General features: G+C 54.0%; 1 protein-coding gene across 4 annotated transcripts in view; it reads left to right on the top strand.

The window, feature by feature from the left end:
• SMPD3 (sphingomyelin phosphodiesterase 3) overlaps positions 1-27,622 on the top strand; it is a 91,450-nt gene that overhangs the window by 55,298 nt on the left and 8,530 nt on the right. Inside the window, exons 2-4 of one of the 4 annotated variants that reach the window (XM_023210255.1) lie at positions 7,944-8,005; positions 12,812-12,909; positions 22,239-23,770. In XM_023210255.1, coding sequence (XP_023066023.1) covers positions 22,448-23,770 — 1,323 coding nt within the window. In that variant the 5' untranslated portion in view covers positions 7,944-8,005; positions 12,812-12,909; positions 22,239-22,447. Of the gene's footprint in view, positions 1-7,943; positions 8,006-12,768; positions 12,910-22,238; positions 23,771-27,622 lie in introns of all 4 variants that reach the window. The other 3 variants (XM_023210254.1, XM_023210253.1, XM_023210257.3) reach the window with 3 other exon arrangements.

The following is a 27,622-nucleotide window of genomic DNA, read 5'->3' as shown; positions in this document are numbered from 1 at the left end:
ACTAAATGATGAGCAGCAGTGTCTGCATGCAGTAGGCACCCAATAAATGTCAATTAATTTGTTTTTTAAATGATGGAATCTAAGGAACAAGGAAGATGAACTGGATTATAACTACTTTGAAGGAAATAAATGACAACAACAACAACAACAAAATACTAACAGAAACAGATCAGAAAAAACAATAGCCTTAATTCCATGGCGAAAATGATAAAAGAATTGGAAAACACCTGGAAGTAGTAATTGGCATTAACAGAAACAAATAGAACAAAGAAATTAGTGATGTTGAGGATAAGGTAAGACATGAAACCTAAAATGTAGACAAAGAAAACAGAGGAGCAAATAACTGATTTGGAAAATGGAAAAATTGTATCACAGCCCTAAAGTAGTCCTAGAAGAGAGAGATGAATGGATGACATCAGGAAAGAAATAATATAAGAAAAGTTTCCAGAAATGAAAAAACAGCTCAGCCTAGAACTAAAGAAAACACACTGTGCCTTTCAAGTTCAACTCTGAGGGAAAGAAATAAGCATTTGCTAGTTTAAATTTTGAATTATAAATTATCCAATAAGCTGAAGTGAAGGGAGATATGTTCTTCTGATATTGTGTAAGAATGACAGGAGAACTGACATCACAAATATTGAAGACAAAATGAGCCTCAAAAAATTGTGCAATTCTAACCGCACAAGTAGATTCTAACCGCATCAGTTATGCTCCTAAACAAGACTTGTTCTCTACAAGTAGGGGAAAACAAAGTCATGTAAAAATTGGGGAAAGTTGTGCACGACTGTGCTTTTTTAAAGCAAAGGAGAATATCTGATTTTTACAAAAATATAAAAGACAAAAGCTATCTTACATAACAAGAAATTAGAATTAGAATGGACCAACCGAAGAAGAAAGAAAGCGTAAGTGATCTGACAAAATGTAGTCACTCCCAAGAGTCCACCTATACGCGAATAATTCTCAAACCTGCTCCAATCCCGACTTCAACTCTGAGTTCTGGGTCTGAATATCCCACTTCTGTCTGGATATGTCTATGCAAATGTCATTCAACACTACAAACCCTGCCTTCGCCCATTCACCCACCTCCACTGCCAGCAAACAACTTCACTAGCCATACAGTTACCTGAACCAAGAGACCTCTGAATAAATTCCTGGTTCATTTTCTTTTTCATTTTTTTTTTTTTTTTGTTTTTTTTTTTTTTGTTTTTTTTTTTTTTTTTGTTTGTTTGTTTATTTGAGACACAGTCTCTCGCTCCATCGCCCAGGCTGGAGTGCAGTGGTACCATCTCAGCTCACTGCGACCTTGACCTCCTGGGTTCAAGCAATTCCCCTGGCTTTGCCTCCCGAGTAGCTGGGACTACGGGGTCATACCACCACACCCAGCTAATTTCTGTATTTTTACTAGAGATGGGGTTTTACCATGTTGGCCACGCTGGTCTTGAACTCCTGACCTCAAGTGATCTGCCTGCCTCGGCCTCCCAAAGTTCTGGGATTACAAGTATGAGCCACCATGCCCAGCCTCCTGGTCCATTTTCATGTTACCCAGGTACCCCTCAGTCCCCATCCATTTGTATAAGTCTGCTTGGGCTACCATAACAAAATACCACAGACTGGGTGGGTTAAACAACTGAAATTTAGTTTCTTACAGGTTAGAGGCTAGAAATCTGAGTTCAATGTTCTGGTTGATTCAGTTTCTAGTAAGGGCTCTCTTCTGGGCTTGTAGACAGCCGCCTTCTCACTAAGTCCACATATGGCTTTTCCTTGGTTCATGTGAGCACTTTGGCATCTCTCTCTTTTTTTTTGTTTTTTTTCCAGACAGCATCTCATTCTGTCACACAATCTGAGCTCACTGCAACCTCCGCCTCCTGTGTTCAAGCATGCATCAGCCTCCCAAGTAACTGGGACTATAGGCGCATACCACCATACCCAGCTAATTTTTGTCTTTTTAGTAAAGACAGGGTTTCGTATGTTGGCCAGGCTGGTCTCTAACTCTTGGCCTCAAGTGATCCTCCTACCTTGGCCTCCCAAAGTGCTAGGATTACACCGCACCTGGCCTGGCATCTCTTCTTCTAAGAACACTAATCTTATCAGATCAGGGGCCCATCCTTATGACCACTTTCAAACTTAATTACAAATACTCCTCAACTTATCATGGGGTTACATCCCTATACACCCATCTTTTGTTGAAAATACAGTTCCTTGAAAATGCATTTAATACACCTAAACTAGAAAACATAGCTTAACCTAGCCTATATTAAACATGTTCAAAACACTCACATTAGCTTACGGTTGGGCAAAATCATCCAACAAAGTCTATTTTATAATAATAACTAACATTTTATAATAAAAAATTAAAATAATAAAAAGAAAAGGTCAAAATTCAAAGTACAATTTCCATGGAATGTCTCTTACTTTTGCACCATTGAAAAGTTGAACTATCTTGGCCAGGCACGGTGGCTTATGTTTGTAATCCCAGCACTCTGGAAGGCCAAGGTGGGCAGATCACCTGAGGTCAGAAGTTTGAGTCCAGCCTGGACCACATGGTGAAACCCTGTCTCTACTAAAAATACAAAAACTAACTGGATGTGGTGGTGGGCACCTGTAATCCCAGCTACTTGGGAGGCTAAGGCACGAGAATCGCTTGAATCTGGGAGGTGGAGGTTGCAGTGAGCCAAGATGGCACCACTGCACTCCAGTATGGGTAACAGAGTGAGACTCTGTCTCAAAAAAGAAAAAAAGAAAAGTTGAAAATTCTTAAGTCACACTATCGTAAGTCAGAGACCATCTATACTTCCTTAAAGCCTCCATCTGCAAATGCAGCCATGCAGTGGGTTTAGGGCTTCAACATATAAATTTGTTGGGGACACAAACATTCAGTCCATAACACCATTCTATCCTCTTAGATGTCCCCCAGATATGTGACCCTTCTCTCTTCCCACTGTCTTGGCCCTTCCATCTCCCTGCTTTGCCTACTGCACTGGCCTTCCTGCTTGTCTCCCCTCCTGCCTGCCCCATGCTCCCTGTAGAATTATCTTTCCAAATGGGTAACTGATCACGGAATGCTTACAAACAGTTGTCACCAGTATCATCTCATCTAATTCTCCCAACAGCCTTGCAAAGTAGTAGAAACCCAAGGCTCATAGAGACTAAGTGAAGGCCCAGTGTTGCCCAGGGCCAGGTTTGAACCTAGATGGGTCTCTGAAGTGCACAGTCTTTCCAAGTGTGTCTCTCACCTTTGTAATCCAAACTTCTGAAAGGGTGTCATGTCCACAATATACATAACAATTAATGACTGGCAGATGAATGGGCTTCATATGTAATCATAACTTCAACTTCATCTTCTTCAGTATTTATAGGCAAGTTGATCTCCCTACTGAGTCCAACTAACAGAGATCCAGGTCCTCTGTTTTGCTGCTTCTTTAGGGGAAATGAGGAGTTAACCTTTTGTTAATCAAAATGAAAATGTGTACTTTTCCTGTTAAAGACAGCTCCCTCATGTGACTTCAATTATTTACTAGCAGATTTATTTGCACTGTTAAGGGCAGAACTTTTTCAAGCATAAAATGACAAACTACTGCTTTGTCTTAATTCCCCATTAGCTTATGTCCTAATCTTTGTTCACTGAGGTGGGGGCACTGTCCCACTCACTGGAAGATCAAGTTGAACAAACCAGGTGAGACACTCACCACCCTAGAGTGTTACTCAGAGACCTAGGAGGTTTGAAGGGCAGCTCCTCTCACCAACCATCCCTAGCAGCTACTCTGGGATACTTCTGCACCTCTCCCCCAGGGTCTCACCCAAATGCAGACAGGATGCCTGACCATGCCTGTTCAACCATGCCACCCCCCTTGCCTTGGTGTTGGCGTCAGAGGTGTTTGAACCAGGGCAACTCCATCTTGAATAGGTGCTGGGTAAAATGAGGCTGAGACGTACTGGGCTGCATTCCCAGGTTAGGAATTCTTATTGTTTGTTTGTTTATTTTGAGACAGGGTCTCACTTTGTCACCCAGGCCGGAGTGCTCTGGCGCCATCACAGCTCATTGCAGCCTCGAACTCCTGGGCTCCAGCGATCTTCCCACTTCAGCAATGCAAGTAGCTGGGACTACGGGCACGCACCACCACACTCAGCTAGTTTTTGTATATTTTTTAGAAACAGAGTTGCACCGTATTGCCCGGGCTGGTCTCAAACTCCTGAGCTCAAGAGATCTGCCTGCCTAAGCCTCCAAAGTGCTGTGATTACAGGCGTCAGCCACCACATCCAGCCTAGGTTAGGCATTCTTAGTCACAGGATGAGATAGGAGGTCAGCACAAGATACAGGTCACAAAGACTCTGCTGATAAAACAGGATGCAGTAAAGAAGCTAGCCAAAACCTGCCAAAAGCAAGATTGTGACCAAAACCACCTCTGGTTGTCCTCACTGCTCATTATATGCTAATTATAATGCATTAGCATGGCAAAAGAGACTCCCACCAGCGCCATGACAGTTTACAAATGCCAGGGCAATGTTCCAGAAGTCATACTTGGTTTTATATGGTCTAAAACGGAGAGGAACCCTCAGTTTCAGGAACTGCCCACCCCTTTCCTGGAAAACTCATAAATAATCCACCCCTCGTTTAACACACTATCAAGAAATAACCATAAAAATAGCCAACCAGCACCCTCAGGGCTGCTCTATGAAGTAGCCATTCCTTTGTTTCTTCTCTAATGAATTTGCTTTCACTTTACTGTGTGGACTCACCCTGACCTCTTTCCTGTGCCAGGTCCCAGAGCCCTTTCTTGAGGTCTGGATCAGCACCCTCTTCCCGCAACACTGGGGGCTTAAAGGTAACCCGTTCACTAGGGTTCAGTCAAGATTCTTCCCCAAAGTGAGCAGCTGCTCTTCTCCCTCACTCACCCCAAACTTCAACTGTAGCATGAGGCTGGGAGGCCCCAGGTCTGCATGAGGTCTGACACTGACAGTCAGATGGAAGGCTGTGTGACTTTGGGAACATTACTAAACCTCTAGGCTCCAGCCTCATTGAAGGTACCTGGCCCCAGTATCACCGTGTGGGTAAATAAATCAACCTCCTAGGTGCCAGGCCCTTTGCAAACATTATTTCTGGACCTGTGAAGTCAGTGTTATCCTCATTTTAAGAAGGCAGAAACCGAGGCTTGGAGAGAGGCCCTGGGGAACAGGTCCATCCATCTCCACAGCTGGTTCTGCTACAAAGGAGAGGTGGAAGTATCCAGGAACCTGACCAAGCTCAGTGCATCTAGGGACGTATCCCTTGGAGCTGCACATCCATCAGGGGTCACCCCAGGTGCTGGTCTGCGGTCTTGGGGCCTGTGGGCTTGAGGCCTCCTGGTGGACAGGCAGGCAGGCAGGCGCGTGCTTGGGACCACTGCTGGCTCCAGACACTGCCTTGCTGTGCTAGGTAAACGGCCCACTTTCCACACCCACCCCCTAGGCCCTCCCTGCTCTGCTCCCACTGCCTATTTAAACCAGAGGCCTGACTCGGCCCAGGCACAAGCCAGCTGCCAGAGCCAGGAGAGCAGCACTGCAGGCCCTGCTTAGCCGGGATGAAAGGTTCTTCTGTTTCACCATTTCCTACCGGTGCGTTTTGAATGATGATACTGAGCAGGTTTGGAGCAGGAGCTGATTCTGCTTGCCTGGGAGTATATTGAGATGGGTAGCTGGCTGAGGGAGGCTCTGATTGAATTTTTCCCATTTCTAATCCCTACCTTGATGTGATCTTATTTTCAAAGAGGGAAAAAGTCTGTGGTTCGTGAAAGGATAGGGGGAGAGCATATTTCAAAAAAAGGCCTGGCTCAGAATATCAATGATCTGACATGTTTCTCTTTTCTTTGAGAAAAGAGAAGGGCCTATAATTTCAAGGTTGTCGAGATTCCATTTCCCCTCAGGAACCCCTCCCTAAAGAGTCCGTTTTTGTTATTTAATTCTATTTTGAAAAAAAAACATGCAGGGATTTTTCAGAAGAGTTGGTAGGGCATGGGAGGGGGGTGGAGAGCGGGGAGGGACTGTGCAGCTGTGCAGCTGGCGGGGGACAGTTTGGGAAATGTCGGAGGCCAAAGATCCTGCTTGACAAACTTCTCACTCAGGGATGAGAGGTGAGCTCCTCCCCACTTAGAGAGAGGGCAGTGGGGGCTGGGAGTCACACGGGCCCAAATGGCTCAGGAGTGGCCTGCCTCCTTTGTGTCTAGTGCCAGATGCTTGCAAGCCTGTGAGCTGGGTCAGGTCAGTCCAGCAAAAGAGTGAAGGACAGAGGTGCATGCAGGTTGTCAGCCAATTGTGGGTGAAGAGGCAGGAGTCCCAGGGACAGAGGACAGACTGGGACAGCAGGTCAGCCTCCGCTTCCCAGCAGGCTGGACTCCCCAGGCTATGGGTGGGGAGGGATCCTGCCAGGTACTTGGCTCTGAAGGCAAAAGCCAGGGTGTTCACACGAACATAAGATCTCCTGGGGAAGCCAGGTCACCACATGCAGAGCGTAGACCTGGGGGGCTCTGGCTTCCTTCTTCCCACTCTGATCTGGCAACATCAAGTGCTGGTGCTCATTTGGTCCTGGCCATGGCCATCCAAGATCTTGTAGTGGCCCCTAATGTTACAGAGGAGGGAGCCTCTGGGGCTCAGAGGTTAAATGACTTGCCCAAGACCAATGGCCTAGACCAGAACCGGGTGTCATTGGAGCCGAAGGCTTTTCTGCGCAAATTCCTAGTCAGAAGGGAGCCAACTGTTTGCCATGGAGGAGACGCTCCTGCCAGCACTGCTGCAACATCTTCGGCTAGGGGACAGAGAATGGACGGGGCCTCGGCTTTCAGATTCTTCTGAAACACTCAGTTTGGGTGATTTGCAAAATAAGTGTACATAAGGGATGGGGTGTGAAGAGTAATGGGTCACCCTGCTCTGGATGGAGGGGTGGTAAGAGGGCTTTGGGCCGGGCCATGGGACTGGCTTAAGAAGGTGGAGCGCACAAGGACAGCCCTGGCTGCACTAGGCGTTGGGCCGGGGGTGCTGAACTTGAAAGTAGAGACTGGGCCTGAGAAGCGGCAGGCCCTGGAGCCAAGGATTCGGCAGGTTAGTAGGAATGAGGCCTGGAACTGGGCCAGCCGGCCAGGGATCAGGGGCGGGACTAGCGGGCAAGGGCGGGGACTATGAACTGGGACTGGGGCCCAAGTGTGGAGGGCAACGTCCCCAGAGCATAGTGCCAGGATCCCTCACCTCAGTCAGCAAGGGGTGCGGGGAGCCAGTGACATCATGTCCAAAGCCCTAGGGTCACAGGAGTTCCCTCCTAACTGTCCCCTTCAAAGACCCCTCTGGGTTCACCAAGTGTCCCCCTGAGCCTCCCTTCCACTGATCTGCTCCTCCTTATCTGCCACCAAATCCCTCTGGCTCCTCTCAGTGTTGCTCTTCCTCCCTTAATCCACCCCATCCCAGTGGCCACTGTCCCTCTTCCCTGGCCTGGGTTCAGCTGTCCCCTACCCTCAGTATCTTAGGGAAGCAGAGATTGCACAAAGCTCCCAAAGCTCTGATTGTTCTGGTTCTCCTATTAGATTAAACCTGGGCCCTGCAGCTGGAGCTTTTGAATTCACCTCTTCCCCACCCTCCACCTTCACCCCTGTAACCCCTGGGCCTGGCCTGGGTCCCGGTGTCCACGTGGAGGGCTCATCCATCCCACCCTCAGAGTCCTCTCCTCTTGGCGACCGTCCTCCCTGAAACTCCGTCACACAAACCTCAGGCCCCACCCACTGGGGCTGCACTTCGTCCACTGGAACTGCCGGGCACACACCCGCGCCCTGGCGACGTGGAGGGTGTGGCAGTGCCTCTGGCCGCAGGTGGGGCCCCTCGGTCTTTGTACCTGGCTCACCTGTTCTGGGCTGCTTGGTGGCTGTTAGGGGAGCTCTGGAGATTGTTCCGGGCACCCCTGTGAACTGCTCATCTCCTTTCAGGTCTGCGGTGACAGCTCTTCTTCAGAGAGAAGGACAACCAGGTCCCAGTGGCCCCTCCTCAGGTAAAACTAAGGCTTCTGGAACCAGAGGGGTGGGGTGGGGGTGGGCAAGGGAGGGCTCCAAGCCTTTCCTCATGGGCTATTTGTTAGTGTTTTTATAAAGAGATGCTGTGTGAGATTGAGAAAAGGCTCTCTTGCTTTTTAAAATGTCTGAAAACCACCACTCTGGGGTAAGCGATTTGGAGCTGAGCATCTGGGTCCCACCCGAACCCGACTCAAGTGGAGTGCACCCAATCTATGGAGAAAATACTAACTCCTGCAATATATGGGAAAAGGATTTGGAGCAGCACTTCATAAAAGGAATACAAATTAAGCATCCTGAAAAATGTAACCAGATATCACTGCCCACTAAACTATCAAAAACCTTTTTTTTTTTTTTTTTTTTTTTTTTTGAGACCTGTCTCACTGTCTCTGGGGGCTGGAGTGCAGTGGTGCGATCTCAGCTCACTGCAACCTCTACTTCCTGGGCTCAAGTGTTCCTCTCACCTTAGCCTCCTGATTAGCTGGAACTACAAGTACACGCCACCACACCTGGCTAATTTTTGTGTTTTTTGCAGAGACTGGGTTTCGCCATGTTGCCTTAGCTGGTCTCCAACTCCTGGGCTCAAGCAATCTGCCCACCTTGGCCTCCCAATGTGCTAGGATTACAGGCATGAGCCACTGTGCCCGGCCAAAATCACATTTTTTAATGTTAAAACCCAGAGTTGGTAAGGATATTGTGAAACACATATTCTCAAACAATCAGCAAATTGACAGAATCTTGGTAGAAAGCAGTTCGGCAATATGTATCAGAAGCTTTAAAATTTACTGAGTAATTCTACTCTTGAATCCATCCCAAAGAAGTAATTCAGACTACTGGACCATTCTCAGGAATAAAAGCAGAAACTAGTGACCCCTGACAGTCAGGAACCTCAGACTAGGAGTCAAAACGAGACCACTGTAAGAACCCACGCTTTCCCAAATATTGACAAATTAAGTGTTTTCAGGGTTGCCAGGGTGGTCACCAGGCTGGGGGCAGGGAGATTTGGGGATCCAAGGTGGTGGTGACTGGATGGAAGAAAACAAAGCGGAAATAGATGAGACCAGCGGCTCGCAGGGAGGGAGGAAGATCATTGGAGTTTTCACCAATGGCTCAGTGGGGGTGGGTGACAAATGGAACCTTCAGGGGACTGAAAAAAGAGGCAAAGGTCTTGTTTTGTGGGAATTGAGGGGGAAGGACAAAGACAGTGTAGGGAATGTCACTCTTCCCCCAGAACTTGTCCTGGAAGTAAGGGTGGTGCTTGATGCTGCTCATTTACATATTTCTGGGTATGTTTGCATATCTCTTATATTCAGCCTTGGCAAGAAAAGTAGCGAGAAAAAGGAAATTGGAGTCAGGTGACTTGGCTGCACCTCTCAGGGACTGCCATTTACCTCTCTGAGTCTCCATTTCCTCATCTGTAAGTGGGGCCAGCTGTACCCATTTGGGGTCGTTGTGCAGTGTAGCTGAACCCCCAGTGTGAAAAACACATTCTCTGAGGTGTGTGCTGGGCAATGCCTTCTCCGATGTCCCCAAGAGGTGGCTCCGTTACTCCTGCCTTTCTGATGCTCATGTCTAATCTCCCTCTTGTCTTTTTGCCATGGACTGGTTCATAGCTGTGTCTCCGCTACAGCAGGGAAAGAGAAAAGGAGGGAGGGAGGGAATGAGTTTGAGGTCCCAAGCAGGCCGCAGGTGGCCTCAGATGAGCCCATACTGGCTGCAGCTCCAGGTCAGCAGGGGGCAGGGCTGCCACTTGTTCTCAGTTGGCAGGGGTTCCTATTATCTGCCTACTCTACACACAGCTAGGGTCAGGTGGTGGAATAAAATACTGAGTGCCTGCGGGGGGAGTAGGGGGCACAAGCTTTGTTCTCCTCATCTGGCCTCAGAGTTAGACAACAGAACCCTCATTTGCTGGGACTGGAAGTTGGGATGGGTGGGCAAGCACCTTACCCTCCAACCCCAGGGCTCCACATGGGCAGGGTCCCTGGTCCTGTAGAGACAACCCACAGAGCCACACACACAAGGCCGCCCCTCCTTCTGCTTTGAAGGATGGAATTTGCTGACATAGCTTGAGCCTCCTGTCTCTCAGTTCTGTTTCTAGCTTGATAGATCTGAAGGTGTCAGATCTATCAGGGGCTGGTTACCTACCTTTCTAGTAGGCAGGCTGCAAGCTTGAGCAATACATTCTCAGAAACACTCAGCTATCAAGACAGAAAGGGCCTGTTTGACCTCAGCCTAAGGTCCTCTAGTCATCCCAGGGGCCATGGAATGGCTGGCTGAGTTTTGACAAAGGGATCATCTCTGTGAATCTTGAACCCTGAGCTCCTCTGCTGAGTCCACATTCCTTCATACAGATGACAGCTGTCAGGGAACAGCCCCGACAGAAGTGTGGCGGACTGGAAGGGCAGAGTTGGGGACTGCTCGTGTCAGGGCCCCTGGAGCTCCAGAAGCAAGAGGAGACAGAGCAATCAGGCCGCCTGCCCTTCCCTGCCTAGGTACCTGGGCAACCTCCTGGAGTCAGCAGGCACTACTGAAGGGCCATAAGGGAGCAGTGTGGTATGATGTGTAGTTTAGAAAGACCCCACCAGCTGCCGGGTGGGCCAGACGAGGGAGATCAGGTGGAATCTGTTGCAGCGTCTAGGTTGAAGAGGGCGAGGCCTGACCTGGGATATGGCTGTGGGAATGGATCCAGGGGACTAGAGGGCAGAGTTGTAAGCTGGGAAGAGGAGATAAGGGTATGGAGGAGATCCAGGGACCAGAACTACTTGGGAGACAGAACTGTATGTGGGGAAGTGGGGGGAGGAGGAGTAATAAACTTCTAGTGGAAGATGTAGAGTTGTCAATCAAATACATGTGGTCAGAGATCAGGAGATACCTGGGCTGGCTGTCCCCTGGGAAGAGGTGACCCACAAAGGATCAGCCAAGAAGGGAGAGAAGAGGCAAGAGAAAGTCCAGCCCCTAAGGAGTGGGCAGGGGAGGGGCTCTGAGGGATCCTCCAAGGGCCCTGAGAAGGAGCAGTCCCATGGTGCGGGGACATATCCAGCCCTCTGGAGTGCAGGATACAGACGCAGCCGGCATGCTCTGAGCAGAAGGGATGACTTGAGCCAGCTTGCTCTGCAAGGTGTAGGTAGGATACTATCTGGACAGGCTAAGCATTTAAGTTAAACAAACCTGGCTGGGCACAGTGGCTCAAGCCTGTAATCCCCGCACTTTGGGAGGCTGAGGCAGGTGGATCACCTGAGGTCAGGAATTCGAGACCAGCCTAACCAACATGGTGAAACCTCATCTCTACTAAAAATACAAACAAACAAACAAACAAAAATTAGCTGACACATGCCTGTAATCGCAGATACTTGGGAGGCTGAGGCAGGAGAATCGCCTGAGCCCGGGAGGCAGAGGTTGCAGTGAGCAGAGATTGCACCATTGCACTCCAGCCTGGGCGACAGAGCAAGACTCCTTCTCCAAAACAAAAAACAAAAACAAAACAAAACAAAAACAAAACAAAAAACCTAACTGGGGGCAAACTAAGTGAATGCAGGGGATCCTCCCCTCGGGCCCATGTTCCCCAGCTGCCCCTCCTGGAGGACGCCTCCTTGTCTGCAGTCAGTGATCTGGTAGTCATTACAGTCCTCAAAGGCATGGCCCTGGCAAGGCAGGATTCCCTAAGTGGCTCCACCTCCCTGAATCCACCCTCAGTTCCCTGGCTGTCCCACCACCACACCTGTTTCTCCTTTGCGCGTGGCGTGCTCCACCCAATACCCACCACCTTCCTATCTCCACACCTTCCCTACGGGACACCCCACCCTCAACTGTACACATCTAATAGGCAAAGTCTCTGCTGCCAGAAACCCTAGGCCCTTTCCGTGCAATACCCTGAGCAGCCACTGTGCTGCATCTGACTCGCCCAGTGTCCCCAGCCTCCCTGTTTACCAGCTGCTGCCCAGCACTGCCCCTGCCAGCCCTGGGTACACTGTCAGCCAGTCACACCTGGCAGTGTCTGGCCAAGCTGGGCCTCTGGGCTCTGACACCATCTGAGCCCACCTCAAAGGACCCCCAGTGCTGCCTCCTGCCCCTTCCCTGCAGGGCTCACTTGGCCCCTGTGACCAACCCATACCCTGACCCCTGGCAGAGGTTTCTGGTGGATTTACTGTGCTACCTGTGTCACCAAAGCAACCGCTTCTCTGAGCAGAAACAGTTTCCACTACAATTAAAAGATTAAGACTCAGCTCACCTGATGCTTCGTGGTGCTAGAGGAACTTGGGTAGGTAGGAATGGACTTTTTTAGGCCACATTGAGGGGGTGTGGAGTGAGTCTTCTGCCTGGCCTGGATTCAGGACAAAGGAACATCATTATTGCTTCATTATCCTTGAGAGCAGGAAGAGTTGGATTGGATTGGAGGGTAGATCTGGCTGCATTCTTGGGAAACTGCGAGCTCTCCATAATGAGGCTTGTTTTCAGCATCAAGTAAATGGACTAATTACACAGCCAATCAGAAGCTGTCCTCTGTTGGTCAGGATGGGATGGGTCATGCGGTGGTTATAATCAAAGGTTTTCTTCTTGCCCACATTACATGTGGGTTAGCTAGGGCTCTGCTCCGTGTCTCTTCACCCTGGACTGAGGCTGACGGAGCAGCCACCATCTCCAACACTGCAGGTCAGTGTGGCAGAGGGAGAGAGCTCTGGAAGTTTCCACTTCTACTGTTTAAGTACTTAAGCGCAGCAATACCCGATACCACTTTCACTCACAGCTCATTGGTCAGAACTCATCACATGATCCCACCCAACCACCAGGAAGTGCAGTCCTACCTCTTGGCTGGACATCAGGTTCCAGGTGCTCCAGGGGCCAGAGGAAGTGAGGCAAGAGTCCCATCTCCGGCGTGGAAGTACAGGTAAACTAAAGGGAAAAGAGCTGTGGTCTCCCCTTTCAGATGTACAGCAGCCCTTGGTTGGGCCTGAGCTGGGGCATCCTCTCTCAAAGGGGAGAGTGTTCTGGCTGGTTCTCTTGGAGCCAAGGGCTTTCATGGTGCCATGTGTAGAGCAGTGGCCTGGGGTCAGAGGTCTCCAAAAGGGCTCAGGATGGGGCCTCAACCCTCAGCAGTGAGGCCTCGCCTCAGTTCGGAAAGCCCAGCCGCCTCGGAGGGTGAGTGAAATGCTGACACCTGATTTTATTTACTCATTCTCACTCACTTGCTTTTTAAGCTCGGCATAAATTTTCCTCTAGGACTCAGTTTGTTAAATGTTCTTTGCATAGAAAACTTTAGGCTGAATGTGAAATGATTCCGTTCCGAAGAATGTTAGCCCGTCTGTTCTGTTTTAGGAAGGTTTGTCGTCTTAATCTGTGTTCTCTGGTGCCTTGAAATGCCTACACATCGTGCAGTCGGCCAATCCATTCCAGAAGGAAATGCTGTACTTGAAATGCAGCCGACACAGGGTCTACCTAAATCCTAGCATTTGTGTGGACTTGTGTTTAAAATTCTACTCCCACAGAAAGTATGCTGTCATCCCCTCTTAAGTATATTCCAAGCCTTGTTTGGCTCATGAACCATTAACATCAGCCTTTGTGTCAGGGAAGTAGGGACTTGACTGGGACAGAAACCTCAACAACAGAACCTGAGAGAAGCAAGGCCCTCCTGGTGTCCTTCCTGTGAAGGGCAGAGGTGGCGCTGAGGGCAGAGGGCCTCCTGAGGATGGAGGTGGTGCTGGTCAGCCAGGAACAGGTGACATGACCTGCTTTGGTATTCCAGGATCCCTTGCTTTGGCGACTTGCAAGGCCCAGCCCAGGCACAGGCCTCAGTACTCAGGCAGGCCCAGAATACTTGAGGTTGGAGGCCTTGCCTGGCTAGATGCTCAGCTGTGGCCTACAGCCTCCTGACTCAGGACTGCTCTAGTTCAGCCCTGGAGCTGCCCCAGCTGAAGGAGGTTCCCCATCTTCATCCTGAAGCAAGCCTTTGTCCCTGGCCTCCTCTCTGTCTTGGGCTCAGCCTCCATGAGGGCATAGGACTGGTCGGAGCCCCGCGGGCTTCTGCCCTTGCAAACGCTGGCACATAAGTCTGGTCGCCAGGCAGGTTCGTGAGCAGAACACAGGAATGAGAGGAGGTGCTGCCTGGTGTGGCTCAGATGTGGGTCTAGGTGTCAGCCTCCATCCAGTCATCTCCTTGCTGGCACCTTTGTGGTCACCAATAGATGACTTTGCAGTGGCAGGTGGTAGAGAGTGGGCAGTCATGTCTTCAAACTCAGCTGTCCCCCTAGGATGGGGTCCATGCCTTCAGGGCAACTGCCCATGTCACTGTGGCACAAGGTCCTGGACCCAGGGGTCCTGCTGTTTGAATCATCACGTTGGCTGTTGTGCCTCTAGGGCATACACCACTCACCTGGCTTGAGATTTGCTTTCCAATCATGCCCGAGTTGGCTTCATCTGGGCTTTCTGACTTCACCAGGGAAATGCCGAGGCTGGCTGATTGAAGGAGGGCCCCAGAGCTGCTCACAGCCTGTTCCTATTCTCAGAAATCACACAGTGCAGTAATACCTCCTGTGGGAAGTTTCCTTTTGAAAATTGTATGGCCCCTTTGCCTGCACCTGGCTTCTGCAGAAGCCTGTGCCTCGGGCTTGCACAAGCAGCCCACAACAGATGGCTCTGATCACCTCCTGCGAGGAGATAGAGGCCCTGACGTCGTCCCCTGTACTGTCCTCGCCATGCACCTGGGAAAGCAGAGAACCCTCTTTGTAAGGCAAACCAGCCTCACGAGGAGGAGACTTTGAAGGCTCCGGCTGTATCTTCAGGTCTTTGCAGCAAGGGAATTACAGTGATAGCAAAATGATAAAAATAAGCATCCTAGAGATGAGGCAGGCTCCGCACTCGGTGCTGCATGTGCACCATCTGCAACTACCCTGAGGGACGGTTATTACCAAGGCTTAACATGTGAGGAAACTAAGGCACAGTCAGTTGAGCAGCCTGTCCAATATCCAGGAGGACGACCTGGCCCCGCATGTCCAACACCAGAGTTTGTGCTCCCAGTGTCTGCTCCGCTGTGGTCTCCCAAGGGATGCTGATAAGGCACAGGCCAGAGGCACCAGGTTCTGCAGGGCTTCCCAGGACTCAGGGGAGCCTCCACTTTGCCCAGTGGGACGTCAAGGGGGAGCCACAGGAGGTTTGCACAGGAGAGGAGCTGATAGAATCGCATTTTAGAAAGATCACAGAGCTGGCATATCTGAGACAGGATCCCTTCGGTGGGAAATGCCAGAAACCAACTCAAAGGGACTAGAGCAAAGAAAAGGGGAACTGCTGAATCATTCATTGGAAAGTCCGCAGGTTGTGCTGGCTTCGGGTGCAGGGAGATCAGAGCTCAATGATGTCTCTAGGACTTGGTCTCTTTCCTTCCAGCCCTAAGGTCTGTTTTCCTCTGAACTAGATTCCTTCTCAAAGAAGGTTCCAGAAGCTTCAGGTTCCTAGCCTTCCATCTCAGATAAAATGCAGGCCTCTTTCCTAAAGGGCCCAATAAGAGTTTCAGGGAGAGCTTAGGGTAGTCTAGCTGGGTTTTGTGACCTTCCAGGTCAGGAGGGCTGGTGCTGAGCGACCTGGCTGGCTCACTGCCCTCGCCGTGGAGCACAGCAGGGTGGGCTTTGGACTTGTGGCGGTGCCGAGACTTGGGGCTCAATCCAGGACATGCAAACAGACACGTGCCTGATTAGAGTGACAGACACTGGGGGTGGGGGCATGGGTGTGTGCACGTGCGTGGGGTGTGCAGGTCAGGGAGGACTTCAGGGAGAAGGAGGCAGGTGCTTTGGATCTAGATGGATGAACAGGCATTTACCTGGCACACCTGTGTCTGTAGGAGCCGCTGCCACAGCACACGTGTTCTTGCCGGACCCCAGATCCCAATTCTGCCTGGGATGTGGCTTTCGGGAATTAGCGTGGATGTGTCCGACCTGCATCACTCAGAAAGGCATCCGCTTCTTTCTGTCCTCCCAGCCATGAGTTGACTTAAGTTTCAGCAGCTCAGAGATCATGTTGCCATGCCAACTCCTCTGCAGCAGGCATCCAGGCAGAAATGGCCCGGCCTGAGCTCAGTGCCGCAGGCGGATGCAGGCACCTTGGGTAATTGGATTGGAGCAATCCACGTGGCTTTTCCTGCGGAAACCAGGGGCTTGGCGCAGCTCCTGTTTAGACATGAGCTTGTGGACACAAGAGGGACTCAGAGAAGGCCTGTCTGCTCTGGGACTCCCAGCCCTGCTGCCAGGAAGAGCGGTGTCAGCAAGTATACGAACCAGAGGAAAGGGCAGTGGAGGGGAGACAGGCCTCACCCTAGCACGAAGGTGGGGCAACTCCCAAACCTCCTCAATTTTCCAGAAGCCCCCCAGACTCAGAGATTCCTAGAAAATGATGTAGGCTTCCTCATAGAGGCCAGGGCTTGCCTTACCAGCAGAACTGGTCTGGTTTGCTCACTTTCCCACCACCAGAGAAATTCAAATTCAAAGCCAGGATCCACCTAGGACCCTTTGCACCACTGTGCAGGCAGAGCCTGTGTGCCATGACACCTGCAAGTCTGTTTGTCAGGGAGCTGGCGAACGGGATGGCTGTCTTGGTGCTGGTGGTATTTGACGTCCAGTAGCAGAGCTCCTGGCCACCATGGCTTGTCCAGACGGGACCAGCCTGGCCAGGCCTTATTCCTGGGATCACCCTTCGCTGGTGATGGCAGATCAGCTGCCCCCTGAGCCCTCAGGCCAGCATCTAAGGAGAGGGGCTCTGGCTCAGTGCAGGCCTCTGAGCAGCCATAGTCTCCCACTGTTCATGCCGTGATGCCTCAGCTCACATGTCAGCAACAGGGGTCTCAGGGCTGCAGACTGACTGCAGATCATCAGTCACTCACAGGAGCAGCCACAGTGTGTGGCTGCCTGCTGTCAATGCCACACACCCACCAGGAGTGGCTGTGGCTGTGGCCTCTTGGGTCCTGCCCAGGACTTGTTCACTTCTTCCCCTCACATATGGACTTGGGGTTGTCTGGGCTCCCAAACTCCCAGGGCAAGTTCCCCTCCTACTTGGGTCAACCTGCAAACCATGGAGTTCTCTGCTCCCTGCAGCCCAGTCCCCTTGTCACAGTCAGGCCCAGTCCAGTCCCCACTGCAGGGAACAGCAACAAGCTAGTGAAGTCCAGCAGCTCCAGCCTAAGCAGCGTGGCTGATGTCTCTGCGGCTCCTGAAGGCGCTCTGGGACAGTTAGGGTCCTGAGAGTTCTGTGGGTGGGCTCCAGTGACCCCCAGAACCATGCCCAGGACCACAGACTGGGCTGAGCAAACAGTGCACACAGGGGCCGACCTCAGGGGAGGAGTGGTTGGGAGGTCCTACCGGGGGAGCACAGCAGGCGGGGAAGGAAGCAGGGCCTGGCCAGGTCACCAGCCTGGTCCCTTTCTGTCCTCATGATGGTCCTGGGAGGTGGGAAGTCCTGACTAGTGCAGGGTTGTACTCAGGTCACCCTGAGTCCCAAGCTAAGCAGTGGGCAGTGAGGCCGAGGGCCAGGGGCAGGTCTAAAGTATCCTTTTCTAGGTCAGGGCTGACTCCCAGGAGCCCGGCCTTGGGGTGCCGTGTGGCCTCCCACACTGACCCCAGGGCTCAGGAGTGACTATGGGGCCTGCCAGGACCCATGACGACCTGGAGGCATCGGGACTCCAACTCAGGCCTGGAGAGCATGGTGTCGGGGATGTCATTCTGGGCAACCTCGGAAGCCACACAACAGGATTCACAAAGGGGACAAACCCACAGATGACTGTGGACTTCAAAATAAGGAGCCCTGGGGGAACAATGCAGTCTGAGGTTGAGCTACAAAAACTCAGCCCACAAGGCCTTTGGGGGTCCTGCCAGTCCCCTCAGAGGGGTCCACAGTGAACTCTGCTTGGCAAAGTTGCCAGTCCAGGGACATGGAAGCAGACAGCGGGGGCACGGAGTCCCCCACCTGAAGACAGAACCTGCACCAGGCCCACTCAGTGGCCCAACTAGGCCAAAGGAGTGCAGGCAACAGGGAGGGGACAGGCACCGGTGCGGCTGAGCACCACCACACAGCGGGCTCGGGCCAGGGAGCACGTCCTGCCTTGGCCACCTCTCTGAGGACTCGGGGTTTCTCTGAAAAGTTACCAGCCTCTAACGTTTAACTCTAGTTCTCCTCTTTCATGGGAAAGTGTAGATCAGACTAATTAATGTGTTGTTGCTTATTTACCCTCCTTTCATTTCCCTGAGACAAGATAATTAACCACAGAGCCTTAGAAACCCGCTCCAGGGTGGCAATCCCTTTTGTGTCTCCTGCACCAGCAGCTTCTGTGCAGAGGCAGGGGCTGCACACAGGAGCAGGGCAGGGGGAAGCAGCTGGGAGGCTGCGAGGGGCTGTGGATGGGGGACCTGGAGTCACTAGAAGGGGCCTGGAAGGGCAGCAGGAAGGGCTGACGTGCTTGGGTCTGCCACTTCCTAGAGGAATGCTCTTGGGCCATTCCTGCCCACCAGCTGCCAGTCACCTCAAATCCCATCAATTCCTGAATAAGGACCAAAGACATTCCTCTGGCCAGCCCAGGAGAAGCATAAAGATCAGGACTGGCCACTCACTACCATTGCTGGCAGGGCCATGGGGAGCTTGCCCAGAGGGTTTCTGGAGTCACAGCAGGAGAAAGAGGGGCCCAGGGCAGCTGAGGAGAGAGTCTGTCTCTTCTACACACTCCATAGCCCCATCTCAGCCACTAGCAGATCCCAACCCTGATGGACCAGTGTCAGGGATGCGCCACACGGGAGAGCAGGTTTGTGGAATTCCCTTAGGAACCTTTGATGGAGTCTGCACCCTCCTCTGACCCATGAAGGAGCTCTGGCCACACTGTGGCACACCAGCCAGTTCTGCCAGGAGGGCAGCGTGGTGCAGACAGGATAGACCTTCTCCCCCCAAATCCTTCTGCAAAAGTGTCCTCGGCCGGGCGCGGTGGCTCAAGCCTGTAATCCCAGCACTTTGGGAGGCTGAGATGGGCGGATCACGAGGTCAGGAGTTCGAGACCATCCTGGCTAACACGGTGAAACCCCATCTCTACTAAAAAAAAAAAATACAAAAAACTAGCCGGGTGAGGTGGCGGGCGCCTGTAGTCCCGGTTACTCGGGAGGCTGAGGTAGGAGAATGGCGTGAACCCGGGAGGCAGAGCTTGCAGTGAGCCGAGATCCGGCCACTGCACTCCAGCCTGGGCGACAGAGCGAGACTGTCTCAAAAAAAAAAACAAAAACAAACAAAAAGTGTCCTCATGCCAGGGCTCAGCCTGCACAGCCCTTCCTGCTGGTGGAGCCCAGGGTGGGGGTGGATGAGGGAAGAGCTGGTGGGGGCAGAAGCATAAAGGGCCCCTAGACAGAGACTGGGAGACTGGACTTTGTCCCCCAAGACAATGAGACCACCAAGGAGGGAGAGAGGATCAGCTGTGTCTAGGAAGACCTCTGCACACTGGTGGTGGGCTTGGGGCTGTGGCTGAGGCTGAGGGCAGCAGGACAGTGCCAGGGCGGGGCAGGAGCTCAGGTGAGGATGGTGCTGGCCAGGCTGGGCTGGTGACTTCAGGTCACAGAGATGAGGGAGACTCGGGAACGGCCCTGCTTCATGACACTGGGGCGACTTCCAGGTGGCCCCAAGAATCTGGGCTGGACCCCTACCCTGAGGCCTTAGTGCCAACTACAGGGACTACTGGTGGCTGGAGAGCCTTGGGAGACCCCATCCTACCCCCATTGTCCCCAGAGACAGGACCTGCAAGCTCTCCCACTGGCCCCAGCTGGTCCAACAGAGACAGGTGCCTGTGGGTGGCTCCGTGTCCCCTCCTGTGGCTCAGTCCAGCCAGTGTGAAGGCAGCCAGCTCCACACAAAGAGGGCTGCAGGTTTGCAGGGGGAACCCTCCAGCTTGGGGAGGGAGAGTGAGTGGGCTGGCGCGCCCTCTGCAGGTTTGATTCATCTTGCAGCAATTGCTGGGATTTTAAAGAAAGAATGAGGGAGTACGTCCTGGAGTCTCCCAAGCCAGATGGCAGGCGGGGGCGGACCTGGACACCCACCAGTCCGGCTGAGCACTGAGCCACAAGCACTGGCCGCAGAGTGAGATGCCCATGTCCCAGATTTCACTGAGGCCCAACGCAGAGCTGGTTTCCCAAGGCTCCGGGTTGCCCGGCTGTGGTCTGCATAGACACATGTGCTGTTCCGAACTGCACCCTTCCAGTGTTGGCTTCAAAGGCATTTCCCCTGAGGAGAGTGACAGCCTTGTGAAGCTGCTTATCAGAACCAGATACAGATCCAGCTCAAGTTCACCTTTAGACGCTAAGCCCTGGAGATGGTGGCTGCAGGCTTGTCCTGGGCTGACATGCCCCACAGAAACCCCCTCCGCACACCTCGGGCTGGTGGGAAAACAGCTGCTCCCCCTCTGGCTGGAGGCATCCAGGTGAACCTCCGCTCATCCCCCATCTCCTGCATACCTGCCGGGGCAAGCCTGGGACTCTAGGGCACCCCTGTGCAGCCTATTCTTTCCTGAAGCTTGCGGTCTGCTGGGCAGGTGGCCACATCCCCATAGCATTTGTGATATAGAACTGCAGAGACTGGGCCACACGTGGTGGGGATGGGAGCCACCAGTGGAGACACCTAAGCCACCGGGGCAAGGGGTCCAAAGGTCTTCTAGGCAGGGAATTTCTAAGTTGAGTCTTAAAAGAGAAAGGGTGAGCGAGGCGAGGGGCGGAGGGATGGGGAATGGCAGGCGGGGACGGGACACGAGTGAGAGGCAGGCGTCCAGGGGAGGGGGCTGCAGAGAACCGCAGGCCTGACGGAGGGGCTGGGCTCCCCACTAAGGGCCGAGGGAGCTCCAGTAGGTGTGAGGCAGCTGTGACACAGCGGACTACATGGAGAGCATCCCTGCAGCCCTTGTGGAGGCTGATAAAGTTGGGGAACCGTGATGCAGTCCCGGGCCGGCACGGGGGTTTCAGCAGGAGTGGCAGGGACTGAAGGAGGACAGAGTCTGGTGACACCTAGGTCCCTGGCTTGGGTGACCATGGATTCAGGAGGAGGAGACGGTGTGGGGCCAGGACAGAGGGCACCGTGGCCTCAGACCCCCCAAAGTGCCAGGGCAGGAGCTGGGCTGAGTCAACAAGAGAGTTGGTGGAAAAAGAGTGGCCCAACTCCTCCAGTTATGAAAAGTCTGGGTTACACTTCTACAGGCTCCCCGACAGGGTGATGACACGTGGGTCCCTGGAGGCTGGGCAAACACTCCAGATGTTTGTCTTTATTGATTTTACATTCAGCACAATAGATGTACCTGGCAGCCTTGCCCAGGCAGAGCTCTGAGTCTGCTCCGAGACCCACTGTGGCTCCCACAGGGGACCCAGGGTGGGCTTACTCAGGTGGCTGTGGGTCTCGACTGGGCTGCATCTTGGAGGACATGAGGGACAGCGGTTAATGCTTGGGCCAGACCCATACAGCCCCAAGGAACTTCTCCAAAAGTCACAGGGACTGTCAGGGAACTCTGATGGTTCTGGAAGTTGGTAAGACCCAGGCTGTGCTGGGATCCTCATTGCTGGGGGGTTTCTCCCACGGTCGGTGGAGTGGAAGCACCAGGCTTGGTGTGATCCTGCAGGCTGGGGCCACAGTGAGAGCCCGGTTGTGCACGGAGGGGGACCGCCCTTCCCTGTGGCCCTGCCAGCCATACTGCCCTCTGCTCCAGGAGTCTCTGGCCCCTTTGCTCTGCTGTTTGTTCCTGCTCTGTCCTTACCTGGCAGGCACTCCGTGACAAGTGGCCATGTTTGTGGCTCCTCTGACCCAGGGTTACTGCTCTCCCATTCTAAAAACCGCCCTGGCTCCTGAAGGGCTTCCAGCGGCCCCCGGCCAGGGTGGGCCCAGGCGCCCTCTAGGATGCCCTGCCTGCTCCCTTTGCACCCACAGATCTGTACCTCTCTGGAAACCAGGGCTGTTTTCAAGCAATTGGGTTACAAGGTCAAGAAGATTAGTCAGGGGCAGTCATGTCACCAAGCTATTCGCTCCAAGAGAACAGCACACATGGAGGAAGTGGTGTGCAGGGGCTGTCTCCCAGCCACCTGCTGAGCCTGCCACCTCCAGCCTGGTTCTCAGAACTGTCCTGCTCACACCAGGGGGAGCAGGAGTGCGATGAGCTGGGGCGACGGCCCCACATCTGACCCGCTCCCTTAAGATCACTAAAAGCAGTGCCCCTACTTTCTGTTTCTGCAGGGTCTGCAGTAGGCCTCGGCATGGCCCACCGAGGTGAACCATGACCCACTGGCCAATACTCACCATTGACCAGCCAGAGTTGCATCTCGCCAGGAGGTGACCCCTCCTCCAGCTGCCCCCAACTCCTTGCCCACCCTCGCCCAGGAAAGTGCCCGCGGCTGCCACGGACACCATGTAGTAGGGCCGGCTGCGGCGCCCAGTGAGCTGCGATGGTTTTGTACACGACCCCCTTTCCTAACAGCTGTCTGTCCGCCCTGCACTGTGTGTCCTGGGCCCTCATCTTCCCATGCTACTGGCTGGTGGACCGGCTTGCTGCCTCCTTCATACCCACCACCTACGAGAAGCGCCAGCGGGCGGACGACCCGTGCTGCCTGCAGCTGCTCTGCACCGCCCTCTTCACGCCCATCTACCTGGCCCTCCTGGTGGCTTCGCTGCCCTTTGCGTTTCTCGGCTTCCTCTTCTGGTCCCCGCTGCAGTCGGCCCGCCGGCCCTACGTCTATTCACGGCTGGAAGACAAGGGCCTGGCCGGTGGGGCAGCCCTGCTCAGTGAATGGAAGGGCACAGGGCCTGGAAAAAGCTTCTGCTTCGCCACTGCCAACGTCTGCCTCCTGCCCGACTCACTCGCCAGGATCAACAACCTTTTTAACACCCAAGCGCGGGCCAAGGAGATCGGGCAGAGAATCCGCAATGGGGCCGCCCGGCCCCAGATCAAAATCTACATTGACTCCCCCACCAACACCTCCATCAGCGCTGCTAGCTTCAGCAGCCTGGTGTCACCGCAGGGTGGCGATGGAGTGGCCCGGGCCGTCCCCGGGAGCATTAAGAGGACAGCCTCTGTGGAGTACAAGGGTGACGGCGGGCGGCACCCCGGTGACGAGGCTGCCAACGGCCCAGCCTCTGGGGACCCTGTCGATGGCAGCAGCCCGGAGGATGCCTGCATCGTGCGCATCGGTGGCGAGGAGGGCAGCCGGCCACCTGAAGCTGATGACCCTGCACCCGGGAGCCAGGCCAGGAACGGAGCTGGCGGGGGCCCAAGGGGCCAGACGCCCAATCACAATCAGCAGGACGGGGATTCAGGGAGCCTGGGCAGCCCCTCGGCCTCCAGGGAGTCCCTGGTGAAGGGGCGAGCTGGGTCAGACACCAGTGCCAGCGGGGAACCAGGTGCCAACAGCAAGCTCCTGCACAAGGCCTCGGTGGTGAAGAAGGCGGCCGCGCGTAGGAGGCGGCACCCCGACGAGGCCTTCGACCATGAGGTCTCTGCCTTCTTCCCCGCCAACCTGGACTTCCTATGCCTGCAGGAGGTGTTTGACAAGCGGGCAGCCACCAAATTGAAAGAGCAGCTGCACGGCTACTTCGAGTACATCCTGTACGACGTCGGGGTCTACGGCTGCCAGGGCTGCTGCAGCTTCAAGTGTCTCAACAGCGGCCTCCTCTTTGCCAGCCGCTACCCCATCATGGACGTGGCCTATCACTGTTACCCCAACAAGTGTAATGACGACGCCCTGGCCTCTAAGGGAGCTCTGTTTCTCAAGGTAGGAGGCCTCGGCCCAGCCCGAGGACCACGTGCCCGCCGGTCCTAGAGCCACGTGGGCAGGGGGGCTGCAGTGGGGAGTCGTCATTGTGGGGGCTGGAGTGGCAGGCAGATGCAGTCTTTCCTGGAGCTGAACAACAGGGCCCTGGCTTGGGGACACGGTCAACAAGAATGCAGGGATGAGCACTGAGGCTCTGGGCTCAGAAAGACCCCTCTGGGCGATCCTGGGCCTGTTCCTCAGATCTCTGAGCCACCATTTCCCCAACTGTAAAGTGAGGAGACGGTGGGAGTGGACCAGAGCAGTAAGACCTGGGAAGGGTTCCAAGCCGGCGCAAGAGTGGCCATGGTGGTCGTGGAGATGGTGGCAGTGATAAAGCGAGGAAGAGCAGGAGGCAGGGCCCCTGTCCGTTCATACGAGGCAGAGAGACCAGCCCAGACCAAGCGCACCAGGCAGGCAGATGGGACCCTCAAGTCTCCAGGCCCTGATACCGCCTGGCTCACTGAGGTCACTAGCTTCCCTGGCCTGGACACCCCTCCGTCTTGGCTGTCGTGCAGCTGCCCTGCAAGGCTGTCTGCCCACCAGCCGTGGTTTCGCTTCCATAGTCACTAATTAAAGTGAATCATAATTATTTCTGCTAATTTGGATTCGATTGGAGGAGTTTTTAGGCCGTGGTAATTTGGTCATTATACATTATCTTCCACTGCGCCTGAGATGCTCAGAGTGTCGACTTTTGTTCTCTATCCAAAAGCTGCTCATGGTGCTTCCAGAGTTTTCTGAAGCATCATTTGGCCAGTGGATGTAGCACAGGGCTTTCTGCCCCAAGAGGCAGCAGCTGCTTCAGATGTGGGTTCTGTCCCTTTAGGGTGAGACATGAAAAAGTGGCAGCTCTGCAGGGAGGGCTGTGGCTCAGAGGCCTGCCCAGGGCGGGTCTCCTCACTTCGCAGTTCCCCTCCAGAAGCAACCACGCTCTGCCTGCCCAGGGAATCACTGGTGCACGACCTGGTGCCTGCCAGGAGTGGCGGTGCTTGTCTCCAAGCCCCGCGGGAGCCAGGGCAGACAGCAAGGGCCCTGGCCCCCACCTCTGCTTCCTCCATGGCTCTTGTGTGGCTGTGCCAGGCCCAGAGTTTGGGTCCTCTGCTCTTCATTAACTGCAAGGGATGCTGAAATTGAAGCAACTCCTGACAGATAGATCCAGTGTTCCCATTTTGGCATATGGTTCGTTGGTGTTCTGTTCTCTGGATATATTTTTGTCTCAGCAGCTAGAGTGACTTTCTGGGGAAGAAGGGGATGTGTTGTCAGGCCCAGGGTGGGAGGGTGTGCCCCTCACTCCCACCCCTTACTCCCACCCTACTACAGGTGGCTCAGAGGCTGGGGCCTCCCCCGCCCCCTACCCCAGCCCACTTCTGCACAGATCAGTCCACACATCCTCTCCCCACCTCCCACTTCCCTCCTCCATGGGGCAACCTCACAGTTCCCACCGAGGTCAGCAATGTCTCCCTGGGACGGCCCCTCCTCCCAGGTTCTATCCTGAAAGTTCTTTTCATCTTCCTGTACCTCCTGGGTCTCAAACCGTAACCTGATCTATGACATTCAAAAATTTTTTTGTATTGACCTTTTTTTTTTTTTGAGACGGAGTTTCACCCTCATTGCCCAGGCTGGAGTGCAATGTCACAATCTCGGCTCACCACAGCCTCCGCCTCCCGGGTTCAAGCGATTCTCCTGCCTCAGCCTCCCAAGTAGCTGGGATTACAGGCCTGCACCACCATGCCAGGCTAATTTTGTATTTTTAGTAGAGACGGGGTTTCACCATGTTGGTCAGGCTGGTCTCAAACTCTCGACCTCAGGTGATCCGCCCACCTCGGCCTTCCAAAGTGCTGGGATTACAGGCGTTTTCCACCACACCCAACCTTGACCAATATTTTAAAATCAAGATATTTCACAGACTTTGTAGGTTCTCTCAGCAGCCCCAGGCCTGCCACATTCCACATCCCATGTGGCTGCAGTGAGCTGGAGCCGTGTTTGGCTGCCCTGCAGTGGGGTTTCCCAGCGACCACCATGGTACCTGCCTGGGAGTGGGACTCTGCAGCTTCCATTTCTGTCCTTTCTGAGGCCCCTCTGCTTTGAACTGGCCCAGACCTCTCCCCCAAGCCCCCTGCCCCGCATTTGGCTGCCTCCAGGACACATCCCCATTCACTCGCAAACCAGACTCAGCCTCTGCCCCAGGCTGCTCCTTTTCTGGGTTCTGCCATCCTGAAGCCAGAAGGACCACCTTGGCTGCTCTGTCCTGTGCCCGACCCATCCATCCCTGGCCCCTAGCTCACTTTCCAGATGGCCCTGGGTGCACCCCACATCTCCAGCTCCCTTAGCCCAGGCCCCCTCTTCTGCATCAGGCCTGCTGTGGTTTCGGTCACCCTCCCACTCCAGCTGTCCTCCCTCCTCCTTGTCCAAGGCCAGGTGTGACTCCTCTTATGCCCTCTACTGCCTCGGGAGAAGTCTGACCTTCACTTTGTACCGCGTCCCTGCCGCCCACCGCCCGCCACCCTTAGCTCCAGCCCTGCCCTAGCCACAAACTCCACGAGGGGCCCCTGCACCCCTTGCCCCTGCCTGTCTTGGTCCCATACTGGATGTGGCCACACCACCTCATGGAGCTCCCTCAGCGGCCGCCCGCACAATCCACTCTTCCCTTCGTGGGCTCCTCTGCCCTCGTGCCCAGGGTCTTGTCTGTCCATCAGACAGAGCACCAGGACAGCAGAGCTGTGGCGTGCCCGGCGCACGCGGACCCCAGCGCGGCGAAGTGAAGTACGTGGGGCTGCCTCAGGGAGAGGCCCAGCCGGAGAGGGGCCGGGATGCCGGGGGGACTCGCTGCAGAAGCCAGCGGTCCCCTCCTCCCCGGAAGGCCCTCGTGGTTTCCTGTGTGGGACTTCAGAGCCTTCAGGGAGATGTGGCTCTGTGAAGGAAGGGACTGGAATCCCTTTTTCCTCACCTACAATAGAGCCTCATTCTGGACGCCTCTTCTGTTGACAGTCTTTGCCCGCCAGGACTCAAAGGCACAGCCTCTTGTGTGATTGTTTTTGCAAGAGAAACACAAGGCTCTGTGGCTCCCAAGGCCACGAGCCAGGAATCAATAAGGCCTAGCAAATAATCAAGTGGGTCTTGGCAAGATCACACAGCCGATGAGGAGGGAGACGCAGGGCGGGAGGCAGCAGGGCCTCGCCACTCCTCCCTCCAGTGGGTTCTTGTTGTGCAGGCCAAGTCTGAGGCCTCCCTGCGGGTGTCGGACCCTGCCCGGGACGCAGCATGGGGCAGGTGACACCAAGTGCTGGGTGAGTGAGAGGCTTACGCCTTAAGACTGACAAACGGGCTGCTGAGGAGACACCTGGCAGACACCAGTCCCTCAGAAAGCAGCGCAGAGCAGCTCCGACAGACCCCACTGGAAGCTGCCTAGACCACGTGAGCCTGTGACCCCGGCCCACGACTCCACTTCTGGCCTCAGTGTGTTCAACGGTAAAAGTGGCATCACTTTACCACGTGCCTGAGCGGTTATAAGGACCCAGCAAAGAAATGTCCAAGTGCCTCCCCAACCCAGCACAAGCACGCCCGGCCTGAGATGATCCTCATGGAGGAGGAGCAGTAGTTGCCTGAAGATGGCGCCCCCGTGTGGCCATTTATTTATTTAGAGACTGGTTCTGTTGGAGTCTGGTTCTGTCGCCCAGGCCAGAGTGGTCCAATGGGGGATCTTGGCTCACTGCAACCTCCGCCCCCCAGGTCCAAGAGATCCTCCTGCCTCAGCCTCCCAGATAGCTGGGATTACAGGCATGCACGCCCAGCTAATTTTTTTTTTTTTTTTTTTTT

The sequence above is a fragment of the Piliocolobus tephrosceles genome, chromosome 17 (assembly GCF_002776525.5).
Source record: "Piliocolobus tephrosceles isolate RC106 chromosome 17, ASM277652v3, whole genome shotgun sequence".
Taxonomy (NCBI): Eukaryota; Metazoa; Chordata; class Mammalia; order Primates; family Cercopithecidae; genus Piliocolobus; species Piliocolobus tephrosceles.
This window is presented reverse-complemented; position numbering and strand designations above follow the sequence as displayed.